The sequence below is a fragment of the Musa acuminata genome, chromosome BXJ3-1, assembly GCF_036884655.1.
Source record: "Musa acuminata AAA Group cultivar baxijiao chromosome BXJ3-1, Cavendish_Baxijiao_AAA, whole genome shotgun sequence".
NCBI lineage: Eukaryota > Viridiplantae > Streptophyta > Magnoliopsida > Zingiberales > Musaceae > Musa > Musa acuminata.
Window position 1 is genome coordinate 28,480,969 of NC_088349.1, and position 24,892 is coordinate 28,505,860.

At 36.8% G+C, this 24,892-nt stretch overlaps 1 protein-coding gene across 5 annotated transcripts in view; it reads right to left on the minus strand.

The window, feature by feature from the left end:
- Positions 1 to 3,162: 3,162 nt before the first annotated feature.
- LOC135629521 (ABC transporter A family member 1-like) overlaps positions 3,163 to 24,892 on the minus strand; it is an 80,498-nt gene continuing 58,768 nt past the window's right edge. For 2 of the 5 annotated variants that reach the window (XM_065136999.1, XM_065137001.1), the window contains 12 exons: positions 22,127 to 22,273; positions 19,387 to 19,650; positions 19,055 to 19,190; positions 15,098 to 15,177; positions 14,890 to 14,997; positions 14,623 to 14,773; positions 14,364 to 14,500; positions 14,182 to 14,256; positions 13,808 to 14,105; positions 4,674 to 4,807; positions 4,038 to 4,096; positions 3,163 to 3,960 (listed from right to left, as the gene is read on the minus strand). In XM_065136999.1, the coding sequence (XP_064993071.1) occupies positions 3,879 to 3,960; positions 4,038 to 4,096; positions 4,674 to 4,807; positions 13,808 to 14,105; positions 14,182 to 14,256; positions 14,364 to 14,500; positions 14,623 to 14,773; positions 14,890 to 14,997; positions 15,098 to 15,177; positions 19,055 to 19,190; positions 19,387 to 19,650; positions 22,127 to 22,273 (1,671 nt within the window). In that variant the 3' untranslated portion in view covers positions 3,163 to 3,878. Of the gene's footprint in view, positions 3,961 to 4,037; positions 4,097 to 4,673; positions 4,808 to 13,807; positions 14,106 to 14,181; positions 14,257 to 14,363; positions 14,501 to 14,622; positions 14,774 to 14,885; positions 14,998 to 15,097; positions 15,178 to 17,350; positions 17,476 to 19,054; positions 19,191 to 19,386; positions 19,651 to 22,126; positions 22,274 to 24,892 lie in introns of those variants that run through there. The other 3 variants (XR_010493257.1, XR_010493258.1, XM_065137000.1) reach the window with 3 other exon arrangements.

The window sequence follows — 24,892 nt, forward strand, 5'->3', positions numbered from 1 at the left end:
TCCTTCCCTTTCAAGAGATTTGCTAGTGGAAGGTGGGAGCCTCATCGAAGAGGGGCCTCGCAAGTGGATGTAGGTCATTTGACCGAACCACTGTAAAATCGACGTAATCTCTGGTTTGCATTTACTTATTGTCATTTATATTACTGCAAATCATTTGCACTTTAATGCTATACTGCTTTGTCTCTGTCTTACTTATCTCTTCAAGTTAAAACGCAATCGAAACGATTTTAAATGAAAACGTTGCTTTTATCGTACGAAATTTTCGAAAAGTATTTAAATCGTGAAAAGTTTATCGCGCTTCACCGCTGCATTAATTCACTCCCCCCTCTTAGTGCCGCTCCGATCCTAACATGGAGGTCATTGTTGAATCATCTACATGAAGTGTCTAAGGTTGCAATCTTGTATTGCATCTGCTGAGTAAGTCAGCTTTACAACAAAGTTTGTCGAAGCTTGAGCCTTTATAATATTTTAGGACTAATGCAAGATATCAATTTCACTTAGTTCCATTTATTACTTATAGAGTCGGTTTATGAGTCAGGCTCCTAAAAAACTTATCAAAGAGGTTGATCTATCATCACATTTATGGTGTGTACTTGGAAGTATGATCAGACACCAAAGTTTTGGTAAGAACTGAACTAAGGTAAACACCAAATTTTTAAAGAGCCTGGAAGTATGATCGACACCAAAAAGTCCTTCTTATAGTAAGAACTGAGGTAAACACCAAATTTTTAAAGTTAGGTAGCACTTTTCATCTTTCTTCTCTTCTTCTCGAGTCAGTACGAAACTTATGATTGACCCTATATCAAAAGATAATATAAAATTCTTGAGCTAAGATACTCATTGGAAATTCTTGGGTCATAAGAGTGCCTAAAAGATAGGTAGACACTTGTCACAAGTGATTGAGATGGATCGGATCAAAGTTGCTATGTGCCAAGTGCATTGTTAGACTTCCTTTACTAATGAAAGAGGCTTCATCTCTGATACTGCTTTAACCTTCTTTGAGTTAATGTTGATTCCTTTTTGATGGATCATGATGCATAAGACTTTACTTCAGTGGATACTGAATGCATACCTAAAAGGGTTTTGGCACATATGAAACCTTTTATGGTGTTAAAGGTTTCTTCTTGGTTGGATAGATGGTTGTGAATAGTTTGAATTTTCATCGTCATACCATCTATATATGCCTCTATGTTGTTGTTTAGGCCTTTAAACATATTATTATCTACTCTTTGATATGAGCCCTAATGTTTTTTAATCCAAAGGGAATAACTTTATAGTAAGAGAGCCCTCAGCCGAAGTAAATTTCTTATTTTCAAGTATCATCTTAATTTGGTTATACCCTAAGAGAGTGTCCATGAATATCAATAGTTCATGTCTAGGAGTCATGTCTAAGAGGACAACCTTTATTTATATTAATGTAGTCAATGCACATCTATTGTTTTTCATATCTTTTTCTTACAAGTATGATGTTTATAAGCCAATCTGATATTAGACCAAGACCTAATACTTTATCAACTTCTTCTAGAATGGATGATTGTTGATTTAGGTAAATTCCCTTCTTATCTATTGAATCGATTGATGAGTTAAGTCAATGTTGAGGTGATGCTAAGTCATGGTTCGATCAATATCGAGCACGTATCACTCGGGGATCAAATAAAGACTTTTGAATTATCTCGCAAGAAGTTGATGAGTTCAATTTTCTAGTCTTCAAGCATGGCAAGTCACCCATGAAGTTTATGAGTTGGGGTCCATGATTTGGTCATTATAGACGGCCAAATCACACATGAAATTTGTCAGTAGAGAACATTTGGAGCAAGTCTTTATCCCTCAATCTGATCATATAGAAGGTATCATAATAGAGTATCTTAGTTGAGCTTCAAATATCTACCAAGATTCTCTTCGCCCAAAGGTTTAGAATCATAACTAAGATGATTAGGATGTTTAGCTTCCTCTTTAAAAATTATCTTTGGATCCCCATTCAGTCTATGCCTTGTGGTCGAGGCTTTTCTAGCATACGACTGTAGATAGTGCTGCTATCTTTGCCTAAAATCAATCCATCAACTATAATATCAACTTGACACTTGATTGGATCGTAACTTGGGGGTCAGGGTGACACTTCCCTTGATTGGTTGAGATATATCATATGAGATGATCACATTAGATTAATGTTTTGTTTGTCTTTATTTTTCCTACTAAGAGGGATTCATTAAAAATTTACTAATTTGCTTGATATAAGTTAACTAATAACTTCTCGACGACCAACCAAACCAAGCAAAAAGGGACAGACCATTGATGAAGGTTTAGATGAGCATTAGATTAGACATCATCCTCCCTTCATTATTGAATTTGGTAAGGCAGTCAAACAACTTGCATTTAATGAAGTTGAATTCAAGTCCACTAATTTACTGAATTTGGTAAGGCAGTCAAACGACTTGCATTTAATGAAGTTGAATTCGAGTCCACTAATTTACCATCATTCACTTACATTTCCGAGGAGAAAATTGGGAAAGGCAAACATTCTTTGAGTCAATGACGAGAGACAGGACGAACCAGAGCTAGAATTAAAGGTTTCTAGACCGGACAAGCGCGAACCTTTGATCTCCAATCTCGTTATCTCGTCCTGAATGGAATGTTCCAAGTGAAAGGAGTCTTCACATACAACATGTTAAGCTTCTCGAACTACTAAATAGTGTTAATATATATATGTATATATATATATATCTGCTATTGCTATCTTTGTCCCACAACTTTTATGGTTTGGATTCCAACAAATGCTGTATTGCAAAACTCAAAATGGTCATTCTGTAATATATTGTTGATACAGAACTTTGGCACATGCTGGCAAACTAGATAATTAGAGGTTATAGACATGGTCTCTTTGTTAATGGATTTCCTCCTGCACAAAGGGAAGGGTAGAATGGTATAAATCATATTTATGACAACGATGAAACAAAAGCATGACTACCGGTCGCTCGTAGATCATCCTTAGTCCTCGATCTGCACAACTAGTAGCTCCGATGGAAATGCTAAAGAAGCTGAGTAGGAAAAGGATCTGCTAATAAATTATCTTTTTGGTTGAAAAAGAAAATTACTCATCTCAATCCATCATAATGCATAAGCCAAAACCTTTCGTGTAAGCAAAAGTTAAATCTAAGAAAAAAATAAAAATAAAAAAGCATAATTGCATTAATTTTGTTCGATTCTGAGAAAGCACCTTGTTGATTCACTCGCTAAAGGTCTTGCCCCTTCTTGGACAAGCCAACAAACTTGATTCAAGATTAAGTTCATATGCTTTTACGTCAATCAAATCTAAGAATAAAATTATCTTTTGACTGTGACTTGAGCAACGAGCTTAACTTTGTGACTACAAGCGCGGGCAGGCATTCACCTTTCAAAGATTTGGTTGCTTCCAAACACCAAAAGTCAAGATGCCAAGAATGATGGAAGAGATGCTGCCCACTGCTAGGGTTTAATAGACATAGACAAGCACGCATTTGATGAGCCTGTTGACATCCAAATGCCTCGGCATAACCACAAGAACTTGGGAAGCTGAGCTTGTACTTGATGTGGAGGTGTCCTCATTCTCATATCAGGCGGAAGCGAAATGATTTTAAGAACCTTCTACAGTAGTATTCTTCGATAGCAAAAACAAGATTTCAAACTTGATCTGTTGAATCACACTGTTAGATAGAGTCAAGTACAAAAACAAGATTTCAAACTTGATCTGTTGAATGACTGGGCTTGTTTCTTCTCACTAGGGGAGTGAAACAATTTGGAGAACCGCAAAGGGTTTGATATGAGAGTGACAGGTAAAACAAACCCACAGAACTCTTGTGATGCCGAGCTTGTGTTTGATACCATGGTTTTATCTCTTTTTCCTATTGGGCAGAAGCAAAATGATTAAAAATTGTCTCCAATGTGGATTGATTGATACTGTATTCTTCAATCCCAAGTGCCTCCCTGAGATACAGAATTACACAATTAGGAAGGGTAAGCACAAAAGAATAATACTTGTTTGTTTAGGAGCCACTGGATACCTGTTGTGCTCTATGTGTCCAAATATGTCAGCAAGAGATGAGCCTTCACCGTATGGCAACTGAAAATTTCACATACTGTTTTAGCAGAAACAAAAGGATGAATTGATCTTCAAAGAATAACATATAAACATCAAGGTCGTTGGAGATGGCTTGGAACTTCAGTTATCTTATACATGAGCAATCCTTATTTTATGAACATGATTTGTTGGCTAAAAGCAAATAAAATACTCAAGAAGGCTTCCAAAGTATCAAAAGATTTTCTAGTTTATCTTGTGATTCTAGTTCTGGCACTTCTTCAACAGAAGGAACAATATAATTCTTCTTGAAGAAACATAAGATGATTACTGTATTTACATTAGAAACACTGGAACAATCAAACAAACATTTACAAATAACAACCACGATACCAAGAGCGTCATTATTTGCTATTATGGTACTTTCATCGACTTTTTAAATAGATACCTTACAAACTGATTCGGCCTCTGTTGCTTTTTACGGAATTCATTATTTAATACTGAAACAAGTTTAACTCATAACATCTTATTTGAACTCCTGACAATGTTCCAAGTAAATTATAGTGCAGGTTCTTAATTAATGTATTAAAATAGGAATGAAAGGTAGTCAGAAACAATTTACCTGGTATCTAATGCTCAAGCCATTGGATCCATGAAATGTAGCACCAGGAAATGAAGAGAGAAAAAATGAATCAATTAACAATAGCTTTTGTTTGGCTAACCACCACTCAGAAAATATTCTCAATGGTATACCACCTGTTCATGAGAGGGAAAAACAACACAGAACATAAAGACTGTGAGCATAATCTTGTTAGTCTTTAAAGCGACAGACAAGTCAAAAAATGAAAACACACTAGAAGATTTTACAACAATGTTACTTATTCTGAAGTTCAAAGAACATTCATTATTAAATAGTTCATTAGAGTCCAAGTAGCATCTTTATCACAATTGTTACAAGCAGAGCATTTAAATGAGTAGCATCAAAATCAGCAGAATTGATCCAAGTTTTACATGAACCTGGAAATCATAAATTTTATATATTAAAAAACTGAGAGGGTTAAAGGTGAAATTTTATTATAAGAAAATCAATGATCCCTATCATGCTTGAAACCAACATTCATTAGATTTAGTGGGTTTTTTCATGCTGCTTCATCCTGCAGCAAGACAAATGAATCATTATGACGACACAAATTATTCTTTAATTTCAAGCGCAGAAGTATGCCAATCAGTTGAAGTCCTTTGTACGTAGATCACAAAGAGGTTTAAATTAAGGGCAAATATTTGCATATCCAATCAAATAGTCAATTATATCCTTTTTTACTTCTAACTAAGTACCACTCCGTATTGCTAGGTATGGGCAATATAAACCGGTCCGATAGAAGATCGGTATAGGCAGTACATACTGGTCTGATAGGGGACCGGTATAAGCAGTACATCGGTATATCGGTACGCTCGGTATAACTCGGTACGTACCATGCCGATAACTAATCGATGGTACAGGCAATACATACTGGTCTAATAGGGGACCGATATGAGTAGTACATCGATATATCGGTACGTCGGTATGACTCGGTACAGCTCGGTACATACCGTGCCAACAACTAGTCGGTACACTGGTACGGACCGATCAAGCGAACCATGCTTCTAACTCTATATGCACCTACATTTTGTATTTGCTTTGTATGTACATGTGAAGCCTATGAAAGAAACTAGTTCTGATATCTAGAAATTTTAAATTCCTTTATTATATATTTAATAGAACATATTTACAAAGCCCTACCATCAAATTTTTCTAGTAAGATAGAGGAGATAGAGGATTCAACTAAGGTTTGATGTACCGAGCTGTACAACCCAATATAAGCAGTACATACCGGTCTAACAAGGGACCGATACGCGGATCGCCCTATACCGATGTAAACATGTGACCATTAGCTGTTGTCGCACTTGAGCGTCACATCACAAAATTTCGTACTGTTTCTTAGAGAACAACCATGTGTGGATCTCCTTGATCTCCTCGTCAAGAAATTTCCCGCCAATCTCAAAAGGAGCAAGAGGTTTAATCTAAGAAATCATGCTTTTAAATGATGAACACCATAAATCCATATGGTGTCATTCAGGTTCATCTCATACATTTATAACACTGAGAATAAACTTTAGTAATTCTAACTGAAATGAGAATGTTGAGAGACAAATGTAGGCAGGATAAAAGAGAGCAAAGGCGACCTCTAACTCAAATTTACAGATTAGTCAAAAACGCTTAGTGATGAAACATCTGTTGAATCTCGTATTTTGATGATGAAACCACTTGATATATGTTTATGATTTAATCTGTGTTTTGAGTGACACAGGCTGCTTCGATCAGGATGAGACAATTAAAACAGGAAAAATCATGTTGTGCCGGAGGAACATGTCAGAAGATTGGACGTCGGGCCGGTGGATCGGTCGACGTATCGACAGAAGGCTTCGGGTCGTGGACTCGGGCATCGGGCCAAGAAGAGCGGGTATTGTGCCAAGGATATCGGAGTTGCGGAGTCAACTGGCCGATTGGGCAATAGGCCGTAAGAGAGGACGATGCGTCGAATAATCGGACGAAGCGTCGAGGGACCAATGACATACCGGACAACTTGGTTAATTGCTTAGGATTAATTGTCTCGATCGAAGTTTTGTTTTACATGTGCAGGATTAACTACGATGGAAGTAAGACATGCAGCAGGAGTTGCGCCGGAATCAAGACAATGATCACGTTGGGAGTTCGAGAGTTCGACGGAAGTTCGGACAGTCGTCGGAGGTTCTGCGGGAACGAATCCGAGAAGTCCATGAGCTTGCCAAAAGAAGCTCGTCGGAACTCGCCAAGTGGATCGTCGCAAGTCCAGGAGTTTGCCGGAAGTCCGCAGGAGCATCACCGAAGGTTCATCGGATGATCGACGGAAGTTCGCCGGAAGCTCGCCGGAAGAAGCGATTGACGCACCGGAGCATGTTGCAGTAAATATCTTAGGAAAAATCGTAGTAAGCACAATGATTAAGTTGGAAATGGGAGGTGATCCCATTAACTTAATCTTGGGGCAATTGGGCCCCTGAAAAACCCAAATTGGGCCGAATGGATCAACCCATTCGGACCCTGATTTCTGCCAGGCGGTTGAACCGCCCAAGCCAAGAGGTGGCACCGCCTGGGCTAAGTCTCCGAGCAAGACTGGGTGGTGCAATCGCCCCAGCCAGGAGGTGGCACCGCCTGGGCTTAGTCTCCGAGAGAGACTGGGCGGTGCAACCTTCGTTGACAGAGGTGGCACCGCCTGGGCTCGGTCTCCGAGCTCTGGCTGAGCGGTGCAACCGCCTCAGTCAGGAGGTGGCACCGCCTGAGCTCGGTCTTCGAGCTCTGGCAGGAGGTGCAACCGCCCCTGACAGGAGGTGGCACCGCCCAGAGGCTCAGTCTTCGAGCTCTGCCAGGCGGTGCAACCGCTCCAGTCAGGAGGTGCAATCGCCAGATCCCGGAATTCCGGGAATTGACAGTTTTGAGCTCCAAATTCAAATTGGGTTGGGGCCTATAAATACCCCACCCATTCAGCACTGAAAGGGCACTGAACATACACCGAAATCTAGATCTTGTTTTGTGATTTTTAGAGCTCAAAATTGTTGTAAAGGCCAAAAGTTCTTCTCCCTCTTTTCTTCCAAGTTCTGAGCTTTAAAGAGAGGAGAGAAAATTCTGTAAGAGTTGTCTCCTAAGCCCGTCAAAAGGAGTGAAACTGTAAAAGGGTGGTTGGCCTTCGCCTATTGAAGGAAGGCCTCTAGTTGATGTCGGTGACCTCGTCGGTAGAGGAAGCCAAAAGTGGAGTAGGTCAAGATTGACCGAACCACTCTAAATCTCGGTTTGCATTTACTTTGAGCATCTTATCCTTACTGCAAACCTCCTCAATAGCTTACTGCCTTCTGCGCATATACGATCGTGTTTCAAGCTCTGCATTTTCCGAATCAGCGTTTAGACGTAAATCGTTTTTATCGTACGAACATCATATTTCAATTTGCGTTTACGTTCTGATTTCTATCTTAACTGCCAACTGCCTTTATATCTTTGCTTTAACTGCATCGTGCTTGGTTACAAGTTAAAGTGATTTACGAATCGGATTTTCTACCGAAATCGCTCTTATCGTACGAACGCGATTTTAATCGTCGAAAGTTTTCTGCTGCACTAATTCACCCCCCCCTCTTTATGCTCTTGATCCTAGCAATTGGTATCAGAGCCCGGTATTTCTCATTTCAGATTTACACCCGAGAGAAATGGCTCTTCATGGCTTTCAAGAGGGCTTTTCGGTTGTTCGTCCACCGTTGTTTAACGGATTGGATTACACTTATTGGAAAACTCGAATGAGAGTTTTCTTGATTTCTATGAATTTGGATTTATGGAATATCGTTGAAAACGTTTTTCAACTTCCCTCTAAACAAATGAACGAATGGTCGGATTTAGAGAAGAAGTATTTTTCTTTAAACGCAAAGGCTATAAATGCCTTATTTTGCGCTTTGGACAAAAATGAGTTCAATCAGATTTCTACGTGCGAAACGGCTTTTGACATTTGGCGAACACTTGAAATCAAGCACGAGGGAACTAGTAGAGTCAAAGACTCGAAAGTTAACATTTTATTGCATGATTTTGAGCTTTTTCGAATGCAACCAAGCGAGACTATAGGCGACATGTACACCCGTTTCACGGATGTCGTCAAAAGTTTAAGAGCTCTTGGAAAATGTTTTTCGGATTTTGAACTCGTAAACAAGATTTTGCGTTCTCTTTCTAAGAAGTGGGATTCAAAAGTAACTGCAATACAAGCTAAAAACCTAAACAACTTACCACTTGAAGAACTAATTGGTTCGTTGATGACATATGAAATGGTGCACAATGCACATGATGAACATGATGAACAAAATCACCTTCCAAAGAACAGAAAGGATTTGGAACTCCGAACAAATGAATACCACTTGAGCGATGACTCAAGTAATGAAAACAATGATGAACTTGAACTTCGAACACTAAATCTTAATAAATTTATTAAACAAAAACCTAAAATAAACAATAAACTTGAACGAAGGAAGAGGCTAAAGAAGAAGAACACAAAGTGGGATGAATCGAGCTCCTCCGAAGACGAGGAGAAAATCAAGAAAGGCGAGGTGGCAAACTATGCCTTAACCGCTTTCAATGATGAGGTAATCGAAATCCCCCTAATTTATTTTGAAATTACTTGATGCTTTCATGATGTATTTTCTTTTTTAGTTTAGAATTAATGTTTAAGAAAAAAAAAAATTTATGATCATGCTAGTAATTTCGAAAATGATAATATTGCATATTTTATGATAAACAAACAAAATAATTTTGATTAAAAATATGAAATCATGGTTAAGAAGTAATAATGTGTATCATGTTGATGTCCATTGTTATTTCTCGATTTTGAGTATATTAAATCATGTTTAATTTGAAGTTATGATTAATGAGTATATATTTTTGAAATTATGTATGATGATTCTTGATAATTATGGATTATCGATTTTCATGATAATAACAGTGGCTTTAAAAATTGATGCATGTTTTGATTTGACATAAATGAAATAGGCATGGTTATATGAAATAGTGTAAGTGTCATGCTTGACGATTGTATACTCAATGATGCATAATGATGTAATAAAAACACTAAATGTTTGGATACCATGATTTATGATTTTATGCATGAGATTTTAAAGTTATACATGATGATTTTTGTGACTTATTGGTCTTGATGGTTTTATGATGAAATTCATTTTACGATCCTAAACGTTGATGCATGTTTTCATTTAACATAAATGAAAAGGCATGTTAACATGAAATCGATCACTTAAGATGAAACACTTAAAAAAGGGGGAAAAATATATTATCAATGAAATCATGAATCTATTTATGTTATAAATTTTGTGAGCCATAAAAATGATTTTGATAATTTAAATTTGAAATGAGTTGTTGCTAAAATGAAGTATTATAAATGTTGATTTAATGTCATGAATGCTCTAAATGATGAATATTTGGTATCATGATCAAAATGAAGTGATAAATACTTAAAAAATATTGATTTAATGTTCGGTATCATGAACACTTTATTATCATACATGAAAATAGTGATAAATACTTTGAAAATAAATGTTTGTATCATGTTAGATGGTTTGACATATTGTGCATGATAAGCTATAAAGATGATTGAAACAATGATTGAAATAATAGGAATGATGATTTGGAATCATATAATAATGAGTTTATATGTTTTAAAAATATATATAATGATAATGATACATGCAATGATGAAATATTCATGATAAAATAATTGTTTTGACATTCAAGACTTGAATTTTCATCAATGCTATTTACCTTTGTCATAATTTAGAAATTAACGTAAAGGGTCTTCCCTTCTTTTTGACAATGACAAAGGGGGAGCAAAACATGCTTGAAAGTTAATTTGCTAGCTCATATGATTCAAAAAAAAAAGAAGAAAGAAAATAATTACACTTCTCAAAAGAAAAGGAATTGCTATCTTGAACATCACCAAGAAGTGCTATCCTGCAAATCTCAAGATGCACAAATGCAAACATACAAAATTTGTAATTTTGCACATCATTAAAATTTATGATGCTTTGGTGATTATGCATGTTCTAAAATGTTATAAGATTCACTAGCTTGCATGATGTAGAACTTGCTATATTGAACATCACCAAGGAATGATATCTTGCAGAAGCAAAAAGTTAACTTGCACATCTAGCAAAACTTATATTTCAAGAAGCAAGAGTTGCTTTCTTGAACATCTCAAAATTACTAGCTTGCGTGTCTTAAAATTGTAAACTTGCCATCGTACTACCATGATGATGAGCATGCCTTATCTTCATGATTGTATTTGAAAAACTATGGCAAAAATACGTCCGAATGATTGAACGTGTTAAAATTATTTTTTGAACTTTCTTGATTGAATAATCAAATCACTTGATTGCCATAATGATTTTACACAATTATATGTTGGAAATTATGTGCTTGAATACAAAACTTCCATGATAACAAGCATGCTTTACCTTCATGATTGTAATTGAATATCTATAGCAAAACCTTGTCCGAATGCAAGAAAGAGTCATATTTCATTTTTGGATTTTCTTGATCCTAACAATCAGATTTTCTCGATACATTACTCTCTTCCGAACTTAACAAGCATATGTCATATCAAGTTTAGTTCATATCATTGATTTTTGACATATGTAATCAACTAGCAAATTCATCTCTCATACACATATCTTGAGAAATGGATTTGATGAATATGGATGAAAGTGTTTTTACTTGTAAGGATTTGTTTCACGTACATATCTTGATCCTTGTAAAAATGAAGCATGATTTAATCTCTCATCGATTTTAACTTCACTCGAAGTAAACTCACAAATAGCATGTATCACAAATAGTCTTCCTCCTTCATGCAAAAAGATAATAACAGATAAAAAGGAAGAAGTTTTCAAAGCTATCTCCATGTCATGTTTTCCTTGAGATGTTTGTATAATTGATATCCTATCACTCACTGTTGGAAAATGACATGAACCTAGTTATGACATGAATAATTACAAGCACTTATGCTTAAAATTTGCTTATATCGTTCTCCTTTTTGTTGATGACAAAGGGGGAGAAATATATGAATTGATGCTATGAACACTGATGCTATGATTATGCCATGCTTGCATCATCAAGAGATATATGAATTGATATGATTGCCATATTTGCAATGCTTGCATCATCAAGAGATATATGAATTGATGCTATGATTGCCAAATTTGCATTATGCCATGTTTGCATCATGCGTTAAGATATCAAGAACTTGTATCGTAATTTTACGCGTTGATATCTTACCATGTGATGAAATGTTCAATTGATAAACACTTGAAATGTTTGCGTTATGATATCAAAAGCTTACATCGCAATTTTACATGTTGATATTTGATAATAGCAAACTTGCATGATGATAAAACTTGATATTATGTTATTCATGCAATAAGTTGAACCAATATCACAAACACTTGATTGTGGTACTTCTCCTTTTTGTTGATGACAAAGGGAGAGAAGTATGTTGATGACATGACATGTTATGCATAAGTTTATGCAAAAGTTTATAATGACATGTTGCTTGGACTTTTGAATCCAAGAGTTTCTATCAATATAGCATATTGATAGGGGGAGTTTGTTTAAACTCCGGGAGTTAAGGTTAACTCCATCATCAAGTAGTTATCATCATCAAAGAGGGGGAGATTGTTGAATCTCGTATTTTGATGATGAAACCACTTGATATATGTTTATGATTTAATCTGCATTTTGAGTGACGCAGGCTGCTTCGATCAGGATGAGACAATTAAAACAGGAAAAATCATGTTGTGCTGGAGGAACATGTCAGAAGATTGGACGTCGGGCCGGTGGATCGGTCGACGTATCGACAGAAGGCTTCGGGTCGTGGACTCGGGCATCGGGCCAAGAAGAGCGGGTATTGTACCAAGGATATCGGAGTTGCGGAGTCAACTAGCCGATTGGGCTCGGTCTCCTAGCTCTGGTTGAGCGGTGCAACCGCCTCAGTTAGGAGGTGGCACCGCCTGAGCTCGGTCTTCGAGCTCTGGCAGGAGGTGCAACTGCCCCTGACAGGAGGTGGCACCGCCCAGAGGCTCAGTCTTCGAGCTCTGCCAAGCGGTGCAACTGCTCCAGTCAGGAGGTGCAACCGCCAGATCCCGGAATTCCGGGAATTGACAGTTTTGAGCTCCAAATTCAAACTGGGTTGGGGCCTATAAATACCCCACCCATTCAGCACTGAAAGGGCACTGAACATACACCGAAATCTTGATCTTGTTCTGTGATTTTTAGAGCTCAAAATTGTTGTAAAGGCCAAAAGTTCTTCTCCCTCTTTTCTTCCAAGTTCTGAGCTTTAAAGAGAGGAGAGAAAATTTTGTAAGGGTTGTCTCCTAAACCCGTCAAAAGGAGTGAAACTGTAAAAGGGTGGTTGGCCTTCGCCTATTGAAGGAAGGCCTCTAGTTGACGTCGGTGACCTCGTCGGTAGAGGAAGCCAAAAGTGGAGTAGGTCAAGATTGACCGAACCACTCTAAATCTCGGTTTGCATTTACTTTGAGCATCTTATCCTTACTGCAAACCTCCTCAATAGCTTACTGCCTTCTGCGCATATACGATCATGTTTCAAGCTCTGCATTTTCCGAATCGGCGTTTAGACGTAAATCGTTTTTATCGTACGAACATCATATTTCAGTTTGCGTTTACGTTCTGATTTCTATCTTAACTGCAAACTGCATTTATATCTTTACTTTAACTGCATCGTGCTTGGTTACAAGTTAAAGTGATTTACGAATCGGATTTTCTACCGAAATCGCTCTTATCGTACGAACGCGATTTTAATCGTCGAAAGTTTTCTACTGCACTAATTCACCCCCCTCTCTTAGTGCTCTTGATCCTAACAACATCAAATATATAAAAATGAGGCCCTTATGTACTTGAACTATGTGAAACTGATAAAAGGGTTTATATCTAGGTTTTCTCCGGCTAGGTAACAATTTTAAATCCAACACTCAAAACTTGTGTGTTTTAATATTGACAAAACAGGAACATGTATTATCTAACAAATATTAATATAAAAGCTTGAACTGAAAATTTAATTGGTAACAAGAAAATAATAAAATAGACTAGATATCTGGTAAAGCAATTAACACAAATATGGAAAAAGTTAGTACCATCTCGAAATAGTTGCTCTGAAAATTGTTCACCATACAAACCATCACTAGAAGGCACAGGCAAGACAGTCATCTGGGTGGATTCTTCATTTCCAAGCATGCGACCAATTAAATTTATCATTTCTCTTGACAAACTAATTTCTGATATGTTTTGTACGGATATTGTTCCAGTGCCACGAATGCACATCTCAAGGTCCGAAATTATACTTTTTGAATGACTTGGGATGTCAAAGAGATTCTCTTGTATTTTTTTACATAGATTTTCTATCTCCATGGAGCTGACATCCGAAGGCTTTAACTGAAAATTATAAAGCCAAAACACATCAGCTGTGCTTAATCTATTAAACAACAAAAAGTCATGATTAATGAAGCACCTCAAGCTCAAGATAATTTCCGAAACGCGTTTTCAGATGCTGTGGGCTTCCAAGGCATTTCAGTTGGCCACCAACCTTTATAAAGAAGTGAAAATGATGAAGACGCAAAACTTAAATTTCACTACTATTGACCATCATGATATTAAGCTTGCTGGATCTAAGGTTACTTTGAGAAATAGTACCATAACACCAATCCGGGTACAGAGGGCTTGAGCTTCATTCATGCTATGTGTAGTTAAGATAACAGCAGTCTTTCCTTGCCTAGTTGACAAGCGAGATATCACATCCCACATGAACCGTTTTGCAATAGGATCCATGCCTAGAATGGACATAAAAAAATGAGACTCAATACACAAACAATGTTTAGGTAAAGAAGTGAGAAATACAAGCATATAACATCAAGGTATTTAGTTGAGCAGCTATTTTTGTACATAATATTACCAGTAGATGGTTCATCAAGAATCACAATTGGAGGATCACCAATCATAGCAATAGCAACAGACAACTTCCTCTTGTTTCCTCCACTTAAACAATATGATGGTTTATCTGCATACTTCCACAGATCAAATTCAACCATCTTCTCCTTAACAACCTACCATATTTGGAAAGATGTAGGAATTAATACAAAATAACATGGTTTCTTTTGCATCATAATCTGATTGGCAATTTGAAGATTATGCAAGTTACTCTAGAGTTGAATTATTGTACATCATCTAGGTTGATTTCAGGAACACCCTTTAATCTTGCATAGAGTTGAAGATGCTCACGAGCTGTCAGATTCTCGAGAAGTGCATCAAACTGTGGGCAGTAACCAATCTTTGGAAAAGAGAAAGATGGAAGGAATCATAAGATACCATAACAATAAACAAACTATTCAGTATGGAAAACAGTTAAAGAAAATAATGATTAAAATTACATGACGACGAGCAGCCTTTGGATACAATCTTATGTCTTTGCCAAAAATATATGCAGTTCCATCTGTTGGTTTCTCTTCTCCTGCACAGAAGCAAACAGAATCAACAGTCCTAAAAATAAGTTGGTGCCTGCATGCTAACTCAGTTTGAAGACATCTAATGTACATGCATTCTCGTGAAAATGTTTGCAAGATCACAAACATATTAGCAATTATGCATTATTGTCAACATCTTTTGCAAGCAATAGGGTACAATCAGAATTGCACAGGTGATTTGACTTTTGTGCAAACTAGGATATGTAAAGCAGCAATTATACTATAAATCAAAAGATTCAAGGCATCACAATAGGAAGGATACTAATAACAGCATACTGATTTTGTCTCCATATGCATTAACATGAGTCTTTACATACATTGAAATGGCACAGAATATATTGCAAAGCACTGTGCTACTAAGTGATAGCTGGGTGGAAAACTAACATACAAGTCCTATATTCAAGATGTCCTAAATTTAGAACCCAATGAAGCTATTTGCTAAACTGAGGAAATAAAAGAAAATAAACATGGATGAGAATGATTCAACAGCAATAATGATAAACAAGAGTAGTTTAAAGAAAAATATCATAATGATGCTAGTATAAACAAATCACATCAAGGAACAGAAAAGATAGAAATCATGTGTTTAAATTAACATTCTAACAACATAAAAGTATTTCTGCATATATTTTAGCAATCCCTACAGACACTTTTCAAGGTGGTTCAGCAGTTTGATAAGATTGTCATTGCTTGATATAAAACATTTTTTTCAACTGGAAACTTGTATTATGGTAGGTATATGCGGAAGGCAAGAATATACTGGAGAAATTTTTTGGTCATAGTGTTCAAAATGAATGAACAACTCCACCATTAACTCCCAACTTCATGAAAATAAATCTTGGAAGAAAATTACAAATAACATGCAGTATCGCTCATTACAGTCTTTTGCCTCAAATTACCATAATTCTTGACACACCTTTGCTTTATGGTAGATTAAACAAACATCACCTCATTTAGTAGATAGACAATGTTAGGCCTCAATCATGATTACTAAATAGGTGTGACAATGGTCAAGGCATCAACCAAGTTGTGCATGGATAATTGGAATCAAAAGTAGCCTCACTTTCCCACAAGTCAAAGGGGGAGAACCTCATGGAATTGTCTAGTGTTGTTGATAGATTTCCGGAGTTCAAGAGCAAGACCTATTTTCTTTAGTCAAAAAACTTGTTCAAATGACCAAATGCATGGATTTAGGTTAGTCCTAATCATAGTTACCTGGAACACGGAATGTTTTGGATCATGGAATGGGTAAGAGAACAAAGAACAAAACTTGGTTTGGTATATGTAGGCAGCACTGTGGGTGTGGGTTGGTTCGTGGCTAATAATGAAGCACATTTTAGCCACTTGCTATGTTAGTTAAGAAACAGTGGGTTTGTTTGATATTACATATAAAAAATTCACATCTAAGTCATTTGCAACATAAATTAGGATATTTTAACCTAAGTGATTATTAATGTGGTATCAAGTGAACAAAAAGTGATGGTAGAAAACCTCACAACTACCTTGCTTGGTGATTCTAAAGTTTCTATGTTAGCGAAATTTTGAATAGTTATGTCTACAAAATTTAGCCATCAGCTTATATCTATACTCTGAATTTTACAGACAACTATCCTCAATTTTATATTCTGCATACCAGACCATGATGATCATAGAAGCAAAAGCAACAATAATTAGGATATGGAACAAGGATGGTCGATTCAGGGGAGCTAATTGATCTTGGTAACTGCATTACTAATCCATGCTGGGTTAATAGTGATAATTAATCTTAAGATCAGAGAAACGAAAGCTTGGAAATGGAAGACACATACGGGGTTGGAAAATATGGACCTTACTGACAACCAAGGTTTCAGATCTTAACAACATCAGTCTGCACGGACCAGTTTTTATTGGTACAACAAATATCAGTATTGAAACCATAGCTCGATATCAGTACAACACTACTGATTTTTATTTTTTTATTATTTTATTCAATGATATTGGACTGTGTAGGTCAGTATACCACCCAGTATAGTGATTCTGTATCAATCTAGTATATCATGACTGAGATTTAATCCTTGCTAGCACCAACTAGTTAAGGATGACAATTTGCTTATCTAGCCTTCTATCCTCATTTCACACTTATTCTCTAGTTGTATTGGATGCAACTAGACCGAGCAATACCAATTTTGTACCAGGCAAGGTTCGTAATTTCGGTCCGTACAAGCATCCCAAGCCTTGCTCGGTATGGTACATACCAAGGTGTACCAACGGTATGCCTAAAATGAGCTGAAACCCTCCAAAAATACCTGAAAATAGAAAAGGAAAGTTACGATAGGGGTGAAGTGGCAAAAGCTTCCTAGAACATAAGCCTATTGGGAGCCCGAAGTCACCCTACAACATAAAGAATCAGTAATTAAAGCCTACCAGCAAGTGTCAAGATAGACATCAACAGATTAAGTGGGGGAGAATATCACGGATGTCCATTGCAGACCTGCATCACCTTCATCAACAAACCGTTTGTCGCTTATGTTTTGCTTGTGCAGTTGTTTGGCATTGTGTTTTGCCTTGTTTTTGAATGTTTTTACTGGGATTTTATAAGCAGAAGCAGTTTGCAAAGCTACACAACAATCACTCGCCAGACTGGGCAAAACTATCCTAAAATGGCCACATTTTCGCATGCTATGGTATGTTTTCACAGGCCGTGGTGCGGTGCAAAGCATCAACCATCTCAAACCCATGGAACCACCCGAGTGGCACAAGGATGGATGGGGCTTTGGGGTAATGTTGAGCCTTGTTTGGATAAACAAGTTTGTGCACAAAGTGTGTGTAGACTTGCATTACACCTTGACACTTAATTGAACGGCCGTTTGTGGACTTGCTATTATTCTTTTACTTTCTAAAGTCCCTGTTTTCTTTCTCTCTCTTTTTTCTCTTTGCCCACCAAGTGTTTACTGAATTGCTTGTAAGCTGCACTCTTTTGCAAGACATCAGGACTTATCTGTTACTCATTTTTTGAATTGATCAACTTTGGCTTTTACAAATCCTTCAAGACCTATTCGAGATTGCTTCTAGGGCAACCCTTTGCGGATGGATATTGCAAGGGCGTCTCATAGCTTAGATAATTCTAGCTAGGTCCATGATAGGGTGTATTTTCCGGTTTATCTTGGTATCAGATTGATAAATACTGTCTATGCCGAATCGTACCAAGCAGTATTGCAAACCTTTTAAACCCTCTAACTGTATCCTATCTAATCCTAGAAAAATAGCCTCCTAAAGTTTAGCTAAGTTTAAAATATTATAATAATAGTTAATGATTTAAAAATGTCTAAATTAAATTTTGCAGGCCTTGTTAGACTATTATCACAGATTCCAAGATACAATAGTTTTCATATTAAATGATGTCCAGAATCTGCTCAAATAGATTATTGTCCTTCCTTGTCCTACTCCAACCATACATCGTCTGGTACTTTGCTGACTTCATATAAGAATCCATGACTCCTATTTCTCAGATGTCAGGTGACTATATTTCACAGCAAGTGGGACTTCTAACTTTACAAGGAAATGGTTGGGGTTCTCAATATCTTTGTCCACCTAGGCCATGGGTATGGCAAGTCTTTATGGATGGCTCGGTTAGGCTTGGTCCAACTAGGCCCACATTGTAACATCCAATCCAGTATTGGGGTTGGTTCTAGGGAGGAATCCAAGAAAGTAAACAATAATGAGCCTCAAAGCAACCTATGGATCAATTGCATCTTATTAATGACAATAACTGCCTTGTTTTTGCTTGGGTTCACAATTGATTTAAGAATAAGAACGAGAAAGCTAAATAAAAGAAGTCGAAAGACATCCACAATAACTTAGATTACAGAACTATGAAGTATATACCAGTTAACATTGATAATGTTGTTGTCTTCCCTGCACCATTTGTTCCAAGAAAACCAAAGCATTCTCCTTCCTGAACTGAGAATGTCAATGAATGGACAGCAACTTTTCTAGCATGGTTTTTCCTGGCATGATAGACCTGATATCTGGAATTGGTTAGCTACAAGTGCATATATATGATGACCGAAATCTATTTATATCAAAATGGAAATCTATGTCCAACTAATGTTTTATTGTCACTCAAAGCATGCATGATAGTGAATCAAAAAGCAATGATCATCAGCTATTTAATTAAGACCAAATGTTTCAAAATAGACTTTAAGGAAAATAAGCACCTTCCGCAGATTATGCAGGTAGATTATGGCATTATCAACAAGGCCACTATTTATCCTCTGCCTTTCTGCTTTAACATCAATGTCCTCATTAGCTATGGAAGATGATGAATCTTCATATGATCCCAGAAGATGCTGGAAATGGTCATTGGATCCGTCATGCTGGAGGGTGAGAACATTTTGCCACCACTCTTTGATTGCCATCAAATTTAGCTTTTGAAAGGGAAGAATTTCAAGTGCAATTGTAAAGAGGAAGTACATAATGCTCTGCGATTAAGAAGGTAAAACATTCTTACAATGCCATAATAAACATAAGACATGTTGCAGCAACAAAACACATCTTCTATGTGGTCATTCATAAATGATATGTATGTAGCCTTTGTTCTTGAACAGATGGAATGATTCACAGAACAAAATACTGTGCTAATATGCTTAGAAGATTATACCATGCCATGATCATTAAGCAAAAAATATTGAAGTTGGAGAAACAAATGGACATGAATTGATTACAGCAACAATGACCATTGGGATAATGTAACCATGTCAGGAATGGTAGGGAGTCCAAAGTGGGTGCCATGGATTTCAGATAATCAGAAAACTTCAGAAAAGAGATAAGGAATATGAAAGAGTATAATGGAAGTTACAGCATATCTAATTTTGTTTCAGCATATGATCTGAGGAATTTACTTCTAGGTCTGAATCTCCATTCCTAAGCATTTTCCAAGATAGTTGTGACTATATAGGCCTGTCATTATCGTTAAATTTCCAATTCTAGTCAATCAACTTGTACGGAAAAACTTTTAATATCCTATGATCGTCAAGCAATTACCAGTGAACATTCAACTGATCCCCTTCTATGAAAGAGTTGAGTAGATTCTTAAATGCCAGTTTGTTTACAATTTTTGTTCAATGAGTATAAAGGACTGAAGCATATCTAACTTTGGCTCAGCATATGATCTGAAGAATTTACTTTTAGGCCTGAATCTCCATTCCTAATCTTTTACCAAGATAGTTATGACTATATAGCAAGGTTCTCGATTTCAATCTGTACTGGTGTACTGAGCCCTACTCGGTACAGTACGTACTGAGGCATACCGACAGTATGTTGGGGTGTACCGGCAATATGCTCAAAAAGAGTTAAAAAACCTCCAAAAATACCGAGATGGACCAATTGATACACATCGGTAATGGTAAAAATCCGAGGTGCACCGATCGATACACCTCGGTAACGATCGAAATCCAAGGTGTACCGATCAGTACACCTTGGTAACGATCGGATTTCGACTGTTACTGCCCAGTACAGATCCTGTATCGCCTGATATGGGGTCAAAACACTGATACCACCCGGTAGAGGGCGGTCTGTGTACTGGTATCCTCGTGGACCGGTACATACCGCCCATACTAAGCGGTACACATCAAAATTGAGAACCCTGCTATATAGTCACTCAACTTACATGGAAAAACTTCTACTCTATGATTGTCGAGAAATTACATATAAACAACATTCAACCGATCCTCTTCTATGAAAGATTTGAGTAGATTCTTAAATGTCAGTTTGTTTACAAATTTTGTTCTTGTAGTTGCCTTTCATTCTTTTTTTTGTTTTGGGAGGGCAGAGTAAGCAACAAACCACCACTAAAAATGGTTAACATTATGAAAAAAAGATGACCAAAAAAGTTCTAATGGGAGGGTGGGGGGAGAGTAAGCAACAAACCACCACTAAAAATGGTTAACATTGTGATAAAAAGATGACCAAAAAAGTTCTAAGTAGTCATATGAAGAGCAAATACAAACTTCATATAAGTAAAAAAAGTATATGACGTATATCTTTCATCCAAAAACATATTAAAAAGACTAATAGCTAACACTAAAGCATTGTAGTTTAAGAGAAAGAATCTGGCTTAAATTTGAAACTAAATACAAAGAAGCAACTTTAACATACACCAAGGCCAACCCTCAAACTTGAATCTGCATAACCACATAAAAGATATCTTAACTTGTTGTCAATAACAAAATTATATGGCAAGAAAAGCATTTTTATGTACTCAGTTCTTTTATACATAACTATAAAATCAGAATTTGGCTTCTCCATAAAAGAAGATTGAGTCATAAAGTGACAAAATTATGGTAAACACTATCATTTCTGCACCCATCGCATAAAATCCAGTAATTACATAGGCCTTCAAAAAAAAACGTAAATTTGTAAATGAATAATGTGGGCCTAGTATCTAGCAAGGTTTTGAAACAACAGGAATAATTCCTATGGACATATACATAATGACACATTACAATGTATCAAGGTACACAATAAACTAAAATAAATACCTGTATGGTTAGAGCATTAACATACAGGTGCACTAAGCACAGTACAGATACCACAGTATCTGAAACCATCGCATCTAGGACCATCAAAAAGGTAACTTCATGGATGAGGTCTTAATACGAGGGATGTTAAATTTGAAGGAAATGGGAGGCATACTAACAAGAGTTCTTTATTGTGTTTGCTTGGTTCACCAATGTTTCTAATTGTTCATGGTACTCATGAAGAATTCTTCATGCACTTCATCAAAAAACAGGCAGTAATAATAGATGATGTCCAAATAGCTCTCACTATGATAATATATGAATGTGGCTGACAAAACTATCTTGCAATTGTCATCCTAAAGAATCTCATCAGATAACTCTCAAACTATATTTTAAAAAAGACTGAAACATTTAAAAGACCATATGTAAATTAAATAACCTCAAATGCTAAATAGCAGATAGAAGCCCCAGTCACATTCCAGTCAAGGGTACTACTTCCAGATCCCTGCTTCATTCCTTGACGTCTAAGAGCAAGTGATGCAAGGCCATCAGCAAAGCAAAACCCAGGTGATAACCTAAAGAAATTCTGCAAGAATTGCTTAATGTGAAATAATGAACATCAATTCACAAAACTAACAGAACTGAAATCTTTGCAAAGGATGATTGTACATGGTTCATAGTATAATCCATATTAAGAAGGTACAGCTTAATTTTCTTTCATAATAAACCTTGAAATTGCATAATTAACCTCAAAATAGCTTTAAAAAAAAATCAGAGTCCAACAGCATTTTGATGAGCCATTAATCAGCATAAACCACTAAAAGATTCACACAAGATGGAAATTTGATTTTCCAAAGTAGAAATATGCTACTTGAAACTTGCACCTGCAGATGTGCAATTTCAACTTTTGCAGGAAAGCAAAAAGGCCTAAATGAAAATACAAACAAAAGAACTGCATCACCAAAATTTGACTTTTTTTTTGTGCAGCTGAACAACAAAAGTTAGATTATCAAGAGAGTAAAGCTAGGAGGTATTCTCTAATACACTGTACCAGGCAGAAAGAAGGCAATAACACTGTACAGTAGGTGTAGCACTAGTATATATTAAAAAAATACTGTACTATTGTTACTTCAGTATGATCAGAATGTCAAATACTAATATTGAGTCAGTCTGATGAATGCTGGTCTCAAAAATCACTAGGTCTCAGAAGTTAGACAACTCCTTGGAATGGTCACAAGAGGCAATTTTATTGCTACAACAAGTCCTTGATGATGAGAACAATTTCAATAATAGCTTTAGTGCACCGAATCACTAGGTCTCAGAAGTTAGACAACTCCTTGGAATGGAGACAATTCTTGGTTTGGTCTTCCACTTTAATCATAGTAAAAGAGATTGTGGATTGACAATGTGATACAGGTATTGTGCACAGCAGGACAACATCCTCATTATGCAGCATGATGAGGTAGCCAGTTTATTTATGCTTTAGGCAACATGTAAGGGGCTTGCAATAGGCTTAGCAGCTCCATTTTGATTCGGTTTTGTAGTCATTTCTGACTAGTAAAGGCAGCCTATGTGCAGTCGTTGCATAGAGGCAAAACTATCCAAAAACGAGTGTTTACCATAGGCGAAGGGTGGCCAAAATGTGAACCATCTCAGCACCCTAGAGTTGCATGGGTGTTTACCATAAGCGAAGGTCGGCCAAAAATGTCAACCATCTCAACACTCTAGAGTTGCATGGGATGGGCTTCTGGGGTAGTGTCTTGGTTGGTCCATCACATGGTTCTACAATGGTGTCGCATGGGCACTCATTAATAGGCGACTTTTGATCATGGAAAATTGCCTTGAACCTTTCGTCGCACGACCATTCAAAGCTTGCAAAGTCCATCTTTCTATATACAGAGTGTTTGCTGAAATATTTTCATGTGGAATCTCGAATTAACGCTTCCACTAATCCATTTTCGATATTTTAGGTCCTTAGGGAACCTACGAGGTTACCAAGGTCGATCCTTTACGAACGAACATGCAAAGGTACTACAAGATTTCAACATAACCAACTAAGTTTGTGAGATTAGAGTAATTTCTAAGTTATGATTCATTTTATTTGTTGTACAAAGATAAATTAACACAAACACACACACACACACACACAAGTGAGTTTTACCAAATTTCAATATATTAAAAACCAAGGTTTTAAATTTCGGGTATCAGACCCCTATTGGTCCAAGCCATTTTGGGTACCAAAGTCATACTCTTACAAGCTATAGGACACCATTCTCATTATGCAGTATGACGAGGTAGTTTGATTTATGGTACTTTTCTAAATCATGATTCATTTTATTTATTTATTGTACAAAGATAAATACACACACATTATATTTACTTTTTAAATGACTTCACCAAATTTTCTAGTGGGATAGGTATCACACAGTTTACCCTGTTTTGCTTGGTAGGCTATTGGAACTAATAAATATCATTCGTACCCAACCATACCAAGCAGAAAGGTCAGCAATTTTGTGCAGGGGTAGTGCATAGGCTTGGACCTATAATAAAAGGTTCACCATGCAAACCTGTCCCAGGTGATACATATTAGTCCAACAGGATCTCGGCATACAAACCACGCTGTATTGGGTGGTCCATAACAAGGGACTCTGTATCGCCCGATACGAGGTTTGTACTACTCAAAACAATCGAAATCCGACCATTACCAATTTATATCGATCGGTAATGGTCAGATTTCGACCGATACTGCTTAATGGTTCGGATTTGTTGAATTAAAATGGTCCATTTGACAGTTTGAACTAGATCTAAGAGTTCTTAAAATCTCTTTACCTACTCATTCGCTCCCCTTTCACTCTCTCTAACTCATCTACTCTCTCAATCACTTTCTCACTCAAATTTTTCAAATTTACTTATTTGCACTCTCTTGAACTCCACAAAGCTGTAATTTGAGGATTGGATCAAGCTTGGGAAGCTAATCAAGGAGCATTAACACCTAAATTAAGGGAAGAACTCTCTAATCAAAGGTATGTAGATAACTTCTCAATCATATTCAATAACCCGCTCGGTCCGGAAACATAGCAACAACATGGACAACAATGCCTCGATCAACGAACGCAGTGACATCAAGGAGTCGATGGTCCGATCTCCACAATTTGAGGGTGTTGCATAGACCAAGGAGCAGAATTTTACACAAGCCACCCAACAT